The 13,634-nt window shown below is 44.3% G+C and overlaps 1 protein-coding gene across 1 annotated transcript; it reads left to right on the top strand.

The window, feature by feature from the left end:
- The first annotated feature begins 1,650 nt into the window (after nt 1-1,650).
- LOC111952948 (WAP four-disulfide core domain protein 1) lies at nt 1,651-13,515 on the top strand. Its single transcript, XM_023971986.2, has 7 exons — nt 1,651-1,797; nt 11,421-11,619; nt 11,799-11,882; nt 11,983-12,123; nt 12,206-12,256; nt 12,348-12,413; nt 12,581-13,515. Exons 1-6 carry the CDS (start codon nt 1,687-1,689, stop codon nt 12,410-12,412), a joined length of 651 nt encoding a protein of 216 aa, XP_023827754.1. The 5' UTR covers nt 1,651-1,686; the 3' UTR covers nt 12,413; nt 12,581-13,515.
- Nucleotides 13,516-13,634: the final 119 nt, after the last annotated feature.

The following is a 13,634-nucleotide window of genomic DNA, read 5'->3' as shown; positions in this document are numbered from 1 at the left end:
AACCCCACAATGTAGAAATTAGACTGACTGCTATCTGCATGGAGCACAGCCACGTCTAATACTGAGCTGTATATAGACTGGCTATAATCAACAGTCCTATAAACACCACTCAACAACTCTACCCCTGCTGTATTATGGGGATATAATAATGGGCATATACCAACAACCAACATGACACAACCATTCCCTAAAGCAGGGGTGTCAAACTCATTACATGGAGGGCATAGTGTCTGCTGGTTTTTGTTTTTTTCTTTCAATTAAGGCCTGAGGGGAGTTCCTTACTAATAAATTACATTAATTCATCAATCAAGTACAAGGGAGGAATGATAACCCGCAGACACTTGGCCCTCCATGGAATGAGTTTGACACATGTGCTCTGAAGAGTTTCATCACGTGCTGATCTGAGCTCCAAATATTGCATGCATTATGCCTCTCTGAGTTATGTTACCATAGTTGTAGTTCATAGCTCCATAGTCTTTGGTTTCTGCTGTTATTACTGTAGCTACTGTATCACATTACATTACCTGTGCTATCGAGCCAATGCAGTACCCAATTCCTGGCAGGAAACATCACATCATTCCATCATCAGGGGTGATTTTTGCCATGTCTTTAAGCAACTTTTCCCAACTTATACCTCATCCAGGCTCCGCTGGGGACAGACAGGCATGTCTCTCCCTTGCTCTATTCTCTCTCTCTCTCTCTCTTTTGTGTTACTATAGCTAGGGCCCCATTGTGACATAAGCCTTGCTCCTGTAAAACTAATAATGACAAAGATTTATACAGGCTTAGCATTCTTTCCCCCTTTCAATGCAGGATACGGGAATGAGGGGGCCAGGGGGTTGAGGGGATTTAGGGAGTGAGAAGGGTGAGGGGATATGTCCTAGTTTGAGAGGGAACATGCTATTTCACAGACGAGTGGCCCCTACTCTGGATCACGCAACATGCTTTTATTCTTTCTGGTTGAATGCCTACATTATCCTCTCAACATACAGCCTATTCAGGAATGCATAGTCATGGCGCTCCCAGTGACTTTCTTTCAGTATATCATGCATTTCCTATTCCCACAAGTTAGTCATTATGTAAAATGTATGCATACATAGTTAATACTGTAATATGAAATACAGATTTGACTAAATTCAGCAACGCCTTTACAGTATACTGAAAATCTTTCTCTCTCTCTTCCCCTCCCTCCTTTGAGCTCCCTCCTCCTTCTCCCGCTCGCTTTCTCCTTCCCTCTCTCTCAGTGAAAGGCAGACATGTGCTTGCCGTGCCAGCAGACCGATTTAACCCTCTCCTCAGAATAACTAATGCACAGACAGCTGGCTTTCCCTCCTTGACTCCCCTAACTATCTCCCTCTTTCTTTTCCCTCCACAGTGGCTCTATTCATTCTTTCTCCTCCTTTCCTCTCTTCTTATTTCCCCTGCAGTTTCCCCTGCTCAGACGGATAAAAATATTTGTCCTATAGCAGAGCTTGTGTAATCGCTGGCTTCACAAGCACGGGAGCCACTGCCTCAACACCAGCCCAATAAGGAATACCAAGCACTGGACTGAACACCACAGTGTTGAAGAAAAGGAGAGAACATTTTCTAAACTCCAAGGAAGAAGGATACAATACAGAATACAAGGAGTGGCAGAAGAAGAGACGAAACAGTGTGAGGAGTACAGGAAGAGTTCAGCGTTAGACCATGCCTGGCTGTCACATCCGGATGCCCCTGATGTTGGTGCTCTGCATGCTGGTGCTGTCCTGTGGGTCAGGAGGTGCCCGGCGGATCAGAAAGAGAGGGCTTAACCAAAAGGTGGGGTTTAGACCTGATATGAGTACCTTCACTGCAGCAATACCCTCTGTGTGTGTGTGTGTGGTGTGTGTGTGTGTGTTGTGTGTGTGTGTGTGTGTGTGTGTGTGTGTGTGTGGTGTGTGTGTGTGTGTGTGTGTGTGTGTGTGTGTGTGTGTGTGTGTGTGTGTGTGGTGTGTGTGTGTGTGTGTGTGTGTTGGTGTGTGGTGTGTGTGTGTGTGTGTGTGTGTGTTTGCGTGTGTTTTGCGTGTGTTGTGTGTGTGTGTGGTTTGCGTGCGTGCGTGCGAAAGAGAGAAGGTAAAGCTGGTGGACATACAATACATACACTGTTTTAGCAGGATGGCAGAGGGGTGTAGTTTGGAGGTTTTAGCAATAGCAGCACCATGGTTTCATGAATGCTGTGTAGTCCCCTGTTGTCCTCTCCGCTCTGTCCTGGCTGTGTGAGGAGTAGAGGAGTGACGGACGGTCATGCAGAAGACTGAACACAGAGAAACAGAGCATGGCCATTGTCACAGAGGGGTTTCTGTAGTAAGAGCAGCAGACAGAGACAGTGGTGGAGAGAGAGATGGGAGGCAGAGAGAACGGATGTAGAGGCGCACAGGATGGAGCTCTCTTTTTCCCTCCAGAGCAGCAAAGCAGAATGAGCAGCTGGCCAGCACAGCCAAAAACATGCCAACAATCTGCTAGCATGGGGAGAACATTACAATAACCACASCTTCCACTGCTTAGTAACACACATCTGTTTTTGTATCACATCTAGGGGGATACTCTCTGATCCTGACATGTGTCTGGACATCAAATCTAATTGTATTTGTCACATGCTTTGTAAACAAAAGGTGTAGGCTGACAGTGAAAAGCTTAGGTAGGGGTAAAGTGATAGGGGTAAAGGTACGTAGGCATAAAGTGATAAGGTATAGGTAGGAGTAAAGTGATAAGGTATAGGAAGGGGTAAAGTGATAAGGTATAAGTAGGGGTAAAGGTACAGTAGGGGTAAAATTATAAGGTATAGGTAGGGGTAAAGTGATAAGGTATAAGTAGGAGTAAAGATACAGTAGGGGTAAAGTGATAAGGTATAGGTAGGGGTAAAGTGATAAGGTATAGGTAGGAGTAAAATGGTAGGGGTAAAGGTATAGGTAGGGGTAAAGTGGTAGGGGTAAAGGTACAGTAGGGGTAAAGTGATAAGTTATAGGTAGGGGTAAAGTGGTAGAGGTAAAGTGATATGGTATAGGTAGGAGTAAAATGATAGGGGTAAAGGTACAGTAGGGGTAAAGTGATAAGGTATAGGTAGGGGTAAAGTGGTAGGGGTTAAGGTACAGTAGGGGTAAAGTGATAAGGCGACAGGATAAATAATAAGCAGTAGCAACAGCGTTTGTGATGAGTCAAAAGAGTTAGTGCAAAGGGGGGTCAATGCAGATAGTCTCTGTAGCTATTTGGTGAACTATTTAGCAGTCTTATGGCTTGGGGGTAGAAGCTGTTCTCAGGGTCCTGTTGGTTCCTTGACTTGGTGCATCGGTACCACTTGCCGTGCTGTAGCAGAGAGAACAGTTTTTGACAATTTTTACACCGCCTGCTAAAGAGGTCCTGGATGTTAGGGAGCTCAGCCTCAGTGATGTACTGGGCCATAGGCACTACCCTCTGTAGCGCCTTGCGGTCGGATGCCAAGCAGTTGCCTTACCAATAGGTTGCCTTACCAAGCGGTGATGCAGCCAGTGAAGATGCTCTTAATTGTGCAGCTGTAGAAATTTTTGAGGATCTGAGGGAGAAGAGGCGTTGTAGTGCCTTTTCACAACTGTTGGTGTGTGTGGACCATGTTAATTGATTCTTGATTCTTAGCAATGTTGTGCTGTTATTTTTATTGACTTGGCCAAAGATTTTGATATGGTAGACCATTCCATTCTTGTGGGCTGGCTGAGGAGTATTGGTGTCTCTGAGGGGTCTTTGGCCTGGTTTGCTAACTACCTCTCTCAATGAGTGCAGTGTATAAAGTCAGAACATCTGCTGTCTCAGCCACTGCCTGTCACCAAGGGTGTACCCCAAGGCTCGATCCTAGGCCCCACGCTCTTCTCAATTTACATCAACAACATAGATCAGGCAGTAGGTAGCTCTGTCATCCATTTATATGCAGATGATACAATCTTATACTCAGCTGGCCCCTCCCCGGATTTTGTGTTAAACGCTCTACAACAAACCTTTCTTAGTGTCCAACAAAGCTTTCTCTGCCATGAACCTTGTTCTGAACACCTCCAAAACAAAGGTAATGTGGTTTGGTAAGAAGACTGCCCCTCTCTCCACAGTTGTGATTATTACCTTTGAGGGTTTAGAGCTTGAGGTAGTCACCTCATACAAATACTTTGGAGTATGGCTAGACGGTACAATGTCCTTCTCTCAGCACATATCAAAGCTGCAGGCTAAGGTTAAATCTAGACTTGGTTTCTTCTATCGTAATCGCTCCTCTTTCACCCCAGCTGCCAAACAATCCCTGATTCAGATGACCATCTTACCCATGCTAAATTATGGAGACGTAATTTATAGATCAGCAGGTAAGGGTGCTCTCGAGCAGCTAGATGTTCTTTACCATTTGGCCATCAGATTGCCACCAATGCTCCTTACAGGACACATCACTGCATTGTATACTTCTCTGTAAACTGGTCATCTCTGTTTACCCTTCGCAAGACCCACTGGTTGATGCTTATTTATAAAACCCTCTTAGGCCTCACTCCCCCCTATCTGAGATATCTACTGCAGCCATCATCCTTCACATACAACTCCCATTCTGCCAGTCACATTCTGTTTAAGGTCCCCAAAGCACACACATCCTTGGCTCGCTCGTCTTTTCAGTTCGCTGCAGATTGCGACTGGAACGAGCTGCAACAAACACTCCAACTGGACAATTTTATCTCAATCTCTTCATTCAAAGACTCAATCATGGACAATTACTGACAGTTGTGGCTGCTTTGCRTGATGTATTGTTGTCTCTACCTTCTTGCCCTTTGTGCTGTTGTCTGTGCCCAATAATGTTTGTACCCTGTTTTGTGCTGCTACCATGTTGTGCTGCTGCCATGTTGTGTTGCTACCATGTTGTTGTCATGTTGTGATGCTACCATGCTGTGTTGTCATGTGTTGCTGCCATGCTGTTGTTGTCTTAGGTCTCTCTTTATGTGGTGTTGTGTTGTCTTTCTTGTCGTGATGTGTGTTTTGTCCTATATTTGTATTTAATATTTTTTTTATCCCAGCCCCTGCTCCTGCAGGAGGCCTTTTGGTAGGCCGTCATTGTAAATAAGAATTTGTTCTTAACTGACTTGCCTAGTTAAATAAAAACTTTAATTAAATTAAAATTAATTTTAAAAATCCTTAGTGATGTTGACACCGAGGAACTTGAAGCTCTCGACTCGCTCCACTACAGCCCCGTCGATGTGGATGGTGGAGTGCTCAGCCCTCCGTTTCCTGTAGTCCACGATCAGCTCCTTTGTCTTGCTGACATTGAGGGAAAGATTGGTGTCCTGGCACCAAACTGCCAAGTCACTGACATCTTCCCTATAGGCTGTCTCATCGTCATCGGTGATGACACTGTTGTGTCATCAGAAAACGCAATGATGGTGTTGGAGTCGTGCGCCGCAACGCAGTTGTGGGAACGGAGTACAGGAGGGGACTAAGCATGCACCGCTGCAGTGCCCAAATCATCAAACCAAACTTTATTTATATAGCACATTTCAGACATGAATGCAAAGCAATGCGCTTCGCAAAAAAATAATAATAAATGAAAATAAAAACAGAAATATTTACTATACAGCAAACACAAGGGAATAAAAAAACTAACGAATAACAAAAACTGAAAAAGCACCCGAAGGAAAAGCAAACCTGAAAAGGTGTGTTTTAAGATCTCTTTTAAATATGTACACAGTTTCAGCCCCCTCAAGTTCTCTGGCAGGCTATTCCAGAGGCTGGGGGCATAGTAACTAAAGGCTGCCTCTCCATACWTCTTGGTCCTAGGCTTTTGGATAGTTAACTGGCCAGTGCCAGAGGACCTGAGGGACCTACTGGGTACATAACTTAAAAGCATGTCTGACATGTATTGGTGCACAATAGTGAATTGATTTAAAAACCAATAGGACAATCGTAAACTGAATTCTAAAACTCACAGGCAGCCAGTGCAGAGACGTTAAATCCAGTGTAATGTGTGCTCTCTAGCTGGTCTTGGTCAGTACCCGTGATGCAGCATTCTGTTTGTTTTGTAGTTTACCAATGGCAGGAGAGCATGACAGTAGTCAAGACTGCTTGTAATAAAAGCATGGATGAGTCTTTCTGTCAGCCTGAGATAGAAACAGTCTCACCGTGGCAATGTACCTCAGGTGGTAAAAAGTTATTTTGGTCACATTCATAATATGTGATTCAAAATTGAGCTCAGAATCTAAAATGACACCTGGTGTTTTATCTTTATTGCCCAGGATCCAGTTGCAGAGGGAGGCGTTCAGTACCAGGGTCCCGAGCATAGTGACGAGCTTGGAGGGCATTGTGGTGTTGAACGCTGAGCTGTTGTCAATGAACAACATTCTCAATGAGGCATTCCTGTTCTGCTTCTGGTCCATCTGCCTCGGCCTCTCAGGACTTTTATGTCCTCCCCAGGTGATTCTCACATCTATATTTACCATCTCATAGCTACAGCTCCATATCAATGGTAGCAATAARGACATTAATCCCATGGGATTGGGCTGTTTCTGTGCTGAGACATCAGAACGAACAAGATTGGAAGAGGCATCCTAATTTTGCTCATTCCAGTATGTCAGCCAAATTAATTTACTAGGCTATTCCAAGATGGCTGCACTCAATACAGGTTATAATCCCTCTAGTGTAGCCAGTAAATACCACTCGCTATATAAATAGGAGAAAAAAAATATGCATAACAAATACAAAACATAATATGGCCTTGGCATACAGTAAAAAAATATTCTGGAAGAAATMCACAGGTGGTAAAGTCTGTTTCATACTTGGTTTGAGTAAACTTCTGTGTAGGTCAGAGTTAATACACTTAGCCCACTGAGGCTTCGATAGGAGTTATGAACGTCAATCCCAGTCAGATTATATAATTTGAGGATGGTCTGGACATTACTGTTGTCGTGTCTTTACTACGATTAAACTATGATTAATCATGTAACTGTAATTAACTAGGAAGTCGGGGCACCAAGGAAAATATTCAGATTACAAAATTATAATTTTCCTAATATAACTTTTCAGATATTTTATATCTGATCAATTAGTCTTCGAATTAATGAATTATTTACTTTACCTCACGTTAGTCTCATTCCAAACGTTGTAAATTGTTGGTTATCTGCACGAACCCAGTCTTCACTATGAGTCATCCATACATCAATTGTCTTAAAGAATTTATTTACTAACTAAGTAATTCACAGAAATGCATAAACAAACAGTTGATAGTTACAAGGAAATGATAACGGAGTTTCCCTAGTGGGCTAAACCGGCATAGCGGCTTGTCGTACAAAAGGGAAGTGGGGGTCGACTGAGATGACAACACACAGTTGATAATTATAACAATTGAAATGCTAATCCTTTGCACATGAACGCTCGCTCATTCGGGAACAATCATATATATATGATACCGAATTCCTAGCTGCAGACTAGTAATTAATATCAAAGACTTGTTCTTATTCTGTCGGTGTCTAAAAGTTTAACCACGTGGTATGGTTAAAAGATTCAGCAATCGTCTCAAACATTGGCCCTCTCTTTATCGAGGTAAGCTGGTCTGCAACCTTTGATAGGCTATGTGCTCGGTCCTCCTTTTCCTGTAGTCCATAATAATCTCCTTAGTCTTGGTTACGTTGAGGGATAGGTTGTTATTCTGGCACCACCTGGCCAGGTCTCTGACTTACTCCCTATAGGCTGTCTCGTCGTTGTCAGTGATCAGGACTACCATTGTTGTGTCGTCTGCAAACTTAATGATGGTGTTGGAGTCGTGCCTGGCCATGCAGTCGTGGGTGAACAGGGAGTACAGGAGGGGACTGAGCATGCACACCTGGGGAGCTCCAGTGTTGAGGATCAGCGTGGCAGATGTGTTGCTACTTACCCTCACCACCTGGGGGCGGCCTGTCAGAAAGTCCAGGATCCAGTTGCAGAGGGAGGTGTTCAGTCCCAGGATCCTTAGCTTAGTGATGAGCTTTGAGGGTAGTATGTTGTTGAACGCTTTGAGTTGGAGTCAATAAATAGCATTCTCACATAAGTGTTCCTTTTGTCTAGGTGGGAAAGGGCAGTGTGGACTGCAATAGAGATTGCATCACTGTTTGGGCGGTATGCAAATTGGAGTGGTTCTAGRGATTCTGGGATAATGGTGTTGATGTGAGCCATTACCAACCTTTCAAAGCACTTCATGCCTACGGACGCGAGTGCTACGGGTCTGTAGTCATTTAGGCACATTGCCTTTGTGTTCTTGGGCACAGGGACTATGGTGGTCTGCTTGAAACATGTTGGTATTACAGACTCAATCAGGAACATGTTGAAAATGTCAGTGAAGACACCTGCCAGTTGGTCAGCACATGCCCGGAGCACACGTCCTGGTAATCCGCCTGGGCCCGCAGCCTTGTGTATGTTGACCTGTTTAAAGGTCTTACTCACGTCGGCTACGGAGAGCGTGATGACACAGTCGTCCTGTACAGCTGATGCTCTCATGCATGCCTCAGTTTTGCTTGCCTCGAAGCGAGCATAGAAGTGACTTAGCTCGTCTGGTAGGCTCGTGTCACTGGGAAGCTCGCGGCTGTGCTTCCCTTTGTAGTCTGTAATAGTTTGCAAGCCCTGCCACATAAGACGAGCGTCAGAGCCGGTGTAGTTTGATTCAAACTTAGCCCTGTATTGACGCTTTGCCTGTTTGATGGTTCATCACAGGGCATAGCGGGATTTCTTGTAAGCTTCCGGGTTAGAGTCCCGCACCTTGAAAGCRRCAGCTCTACCCTTTAGCTCTACCCTTGCAACATGAACTGGTGCTAGAGCAAGGCTGGTCTGGAGAACTTTCTAAGCACAGGGGATCTCAGAATGGAAAGGAGGGTGGAGAATGGATGCTGTTGTATTACAGAAGAGATACGGATCTAAATAACATGGTCAATGCATAAGTATGACTATCATTAAATAATCAGTGCAATCGATACATCTATTTGGGGTGTACGACTATCACATTGTACATCGTTTCACTGGAGAAGCTGAGTGGTGTGCTTCCTGGAGTAGTAGGAATTAGGATGTGTCTGATCTAAGGACTAGATACAGTACAGACGTCAATGGCCTGATTACAGTTTACATCACAGTCTGCAGCCAAATAAGGTCTCTGATGGCTTTAGCCCACACTGCTGAATCGCTCAGCTTTGAAATCCCTGCCCTGGAACAAATCAATATAACAGGTCTGCCGGCATCTCTGTGGCCCAGCAGGAAGAGACCAATGACTGTAAATAAACAATGTGGGACTGAACATCAAACAGACACATGCAGCACGGCACAGTACAGGACATGGTAGGGCAGCTTGGCATTCAGACTGATAGACAGGAACCGGATATTCTACTTCCTCTGCTACTGAGATCTGAGGAGAAACCATGGGAACTGGGCAGATAATGAACCATGGTCACTGGAGCTCACGTTGTCCAAACACATGGATAATCAGCCTCACTCTTGTACTTTAAACCTGGAGTTGTCTGAACTGCATTTGTAAAGATACAGGGTGACATGAGGATGAAAGTGAATGGCCTACTTCGCCTCCCATAATCATTACCTGTAAAGTTGTAAACATGATTAGAATCCTTTTGTAGACCCAACAGCATTGTGACATGTGATTGGCTTCTCTTTGAGATACTGTAGGATAGGCTAATATAGCTCGGCCTAGAAACCCTCAGGAGACAGTCAGAAGATCTGAGAGATGATGGATCCAATCTGGCCAATGTGGACCACAGCTGCTAAAAGCATGAATTCTTTGAATGAAGAGAGCCCTGGTGACTAATCCTGAATTTAACTGTTGCTCTATCGATCGCTCCATAGAAACGTTAGTTGGTGTGTTGTATGGCCAGAGCGATGTGGATGGGTAGCTAGGCAAGCTCTGATAAGGTCAAAAGCTTCATTTTGAGGAAATAGAATCACTGTAAAGCGCATGAAAAATCTGGAAGTGTTACTAAGACATGGTCAATTAGCGTAAAATCAGGATCAATAACCTAACCAAGTCAGCACTGTGTTACTTTTACTGCAGTCACACTGAGATGGAAGGAAAGAAAGTAGTGCACTCGTGTGTTGCCACGCAAAAGCTACAAGTTGATCCAGTCACTGAGCCATGGTAAGACCTAGCACCCCACCCACCAGGCTGGCAGTTGACAGAGCAAATTATTTGTGGGTTTATTACAAACATGCATTCGGTGTCAAACACCAGCGCCAAACATTTACTTTCGTTTTTATGGTTGTTTTGGAAGAGCAGTCGCTTAGCCTGCCAAATAAACAGCGCAGCTTTAACGATCACGTGCAAGCCCATTATCTAATTAGTGAGAGGGGGGAAAACTCTCAGAGGGCCCCTGGCACAGTCTCTCTGTCAGGGGGAAAGGGACACCTTACCCGGGCCGGCAGGGCATCCACGTCGGATGTGAACTTGAAATTACAGTGTCTGGTCTGGAGCTCCATGATAAAGATGGGCTTTGGTTCACATTGGCCAGACTACATGGAACATTCACATTCTGATTAGTGTTGGCAGAGTCAGAGTGAGCCCCTCAGAATGAGACTGTGGTTGGCCCTGTACAGTAGGCTAGCTCAACTGCAACTGGAAACCGGACCTAACTGTAACTGTTGCTGTGCCAGAGCAGCTCCTCTATGGAATATAACTTGGAAAATATTAGGAAAGACCCACAAACGCTACCTCCTTAGCTCTATGGTTATAAGCACATCACATACAGTGATAACAAACCTGAATAAACCAGTGTTTGACCTATGAAATCCTCCAAGAAGTAGTTCACACCATAGGTGCATGGAAATAGTTGAAGTTTATTGAACCGAGCAAAGCAGTAAGTACAACCATGGCTGTATTACAGAACTGATTATGTAAGTGTGTCACAAGCTCCTTTAGAGAAAATCACAGACCACCACTGTTCAGGTGAKGTGGAGAATGTGTGTTTGACACAATCATATTTTCCTGTATCACATTCACATTCTGTTCCTAGGCCGTCATTGAAAGTAATTATCTGTTCTTAACTGACCTGCCTAGTTAAATAAAGGTTAAAAAATAATGTTTCCCCCTTGACTTTTATTTAACTAGGCAAGTCAGTTAAGAACAAATTCTTAGCCTTCAGTTCTTCATCGCTCTACGTGTTTAGAGTGAAGGTCAAGGTGTTTAATAACGGGCATGATACCTTAACAAACAGAAGAAGCCGATGGAAAATGTTGCAACAAGTATGTTACAAAAATACATTACCGCCACCTGCTGGTCAAAGGTGTTAGGACAAGCACACGTCACAATTCATCTTTGTAGGCCTACTGTATGTTCAAAGACTCCAGCAATCACCTACTATGTTGAAAATGACCAGGTCTCTCTATGTTTCAGCCTCAGGATAGTAGACTGCACATTTCTGTTCAAACAAAGTAATTCTGTTATCTCCTCTAAGGACTATGAGTATCCAAACCAGCAGTCCCAATCCACGCAGCACCAGAAGAATGACCGCTGCCCACCCCCACCTCAGATGCTGCCGGAGCAGGCCTGCGAGGTGCCCGGCTGCCGCTCTGACTCAGAGTGTGAGCGCCACAAGCGCTGCTGCTATAACGGCTGCATCTACGCCTGTCTGGAGTCAGTGCAGCCCCCACCAGGTAAGCGCCACTGATCTAGATGACAGTACACAAAACCACACTTATCGACCCATATGACCGCACGCATGGTCATACAAAGCATGGGCATGGTTCTAACCATTGGTACCAGGATATGCAGTAAAATACTGATGATATCATTAGGCTCAAACTTACCAATGATGTGTGTTTGTGTTGACCAGTGCTGGACTGGCTGGTTCAACCCAAGCCTCGGTGGCTGGGAGGGAATGGCTGGCTTCTAGATGGTCCAGATGAGGTACTGCAGGGTGAGTAGCCTCRAACATCACCATTAAAACGGACCTGAACGCTACACCATCAGTGTGTGTGTTTAGTTTACCTCTGACCTGTGTGTCCCCTGCTCTCCAGCGGAGGCCTGCAGCACCACAGAGGATGGTGACGAGCCCCTGCACTGTCCCACAGGCTATGAGTGCCACATCATCAACCAAGGAAACCCCGCCGCTGGCATCCCCAATCGGGGACAGTGCATCAAGTCTCGTGGCAACTCTGGTAAGGTCCGATTCAGCCAGACATTTAATTTAGTTCTAAAAACTGGCATAATCACGAACTAGAGGTGCTATTTCTCATCTAGATGGACGTCCCATGAGGCAAAAGTCCTACAAGGACTATAAGGATTACTTGGGTAAGTGTGGTGATCAACTGTCCTGTATACTCCATAATTACACTGCTAGGGTCTCTTTTACATGAACATGCCTGTCATTTCTCCACTATAGGAATTGGAAGCAGCTCAAATAATGCAGTGGCCAATGAGAAACACCACCACAAACACATGGGATGAGGTAGGTGTTATTGGGATGCCATTTAGGAAAATAAACAAGAGGACAGAATATAGCCTATAGTTTGCTATGACTGAGCTATCAAAGGTCAATATAACAATCTATAATAACCATTTCTATCTGACAGATAGTAAAAAGCTGGTAGTCTCTTCAAAACTGTCTCTCCTCAGATCTTCAGATACCTCAACACAGAACCTCAGCTATCAGAGCCCACATATCATACCTCTCTTGACAACGGAACACAGAACAACCAGACAACCTCACGGTGCTTTACACTTCCCATGTCTGGCCTGGGGAAAGGAGGAAACCAAGCCTTCAGTTCCTACCTCTTCTCAAACTGGCATACTCCTTTGGTTGTAATAATGGTACAGGCAGGGTTTTAAACAATACTTTGACAGATTTACACACACAGAAACATGCTTTGGTTTAGTCATGGGTAAGACGTAATGGTGTTATGGTTGAAAAGGAGAAATGAACAAGACACAAAGCCCCTTTCTTGATCAGTCTCAAACCGCAAAACAAAAAAGAGGCTTTWTTCTATACACAATATCAAAGTAGATGCACTGAAACCCCCTACAACCAGACAAACACTTATCTCATAGAAATAAGTGAAAATAAGGACTGTGTGCTGCTGTTGGCCCTCTCACCCTTCAGGCCAGCAGGATGAAGATCCCATAAACACACCCAGAACCAACAACACACTCTGCTTACATGTCAATCATGGTGGGAGAGCAAGCTGGGCCTTATACCAGTATGACCCCATCATCCACACACAGCAGCTGTTCAAAGTGTTTGTATCGACTGTACATATTCCATTCACTATATTCACTCAGTCAGTCCAAAAATGAACATTAGTATGACAGAAAGTGTGAGTGGTTAGGAATATCCATATCTGGATYTTAGTACATCAAATGGTGCTCAGTTCTAAGGCTGTCTCTTCTAAAAGAACAATAAGCTGGTCTACACGACTGAATTCCACAACTAATAAGCTAGAGGTATGAACAACATGTAACCATTTTCTATGAGGGAGACAGTAATATCCAAATGTCAAACTGGTGCTGTAATGTTGCTTTGTGTATTACAAATAAACTGTATGTTTGAGGAATGGTCTGCTATTTACATTATTGTGGACTTAACCCTGAAACAAACTTTACACTGAAACCTAACCACGCATGATTGACTGTCCTTGCCAATTTTAGGTAATTACCTTGCGAAAAATGACAA

Source organism: Salvelinus sp. IW2-2015, linkage group LG26 (genome assembly GCF_002910315.2).
Source record: "Salvelinus sp. IW2-2015 linkage group LG26, ASM291031v2, whole genome shotgun sequence".
Taxonomy (NCBI): Eukaryota; Metazoa; Chordata; class Actinopteri; order Salmoniformes; family Salmonidae; genus Salvelinus; species Salvelinus sp. IW2-2015.
The sequence above is the reverse complement of the archived record's forward strand: the minus strand, read 5'-3'. Positions and strand labels throughout refer to the sequence as shown.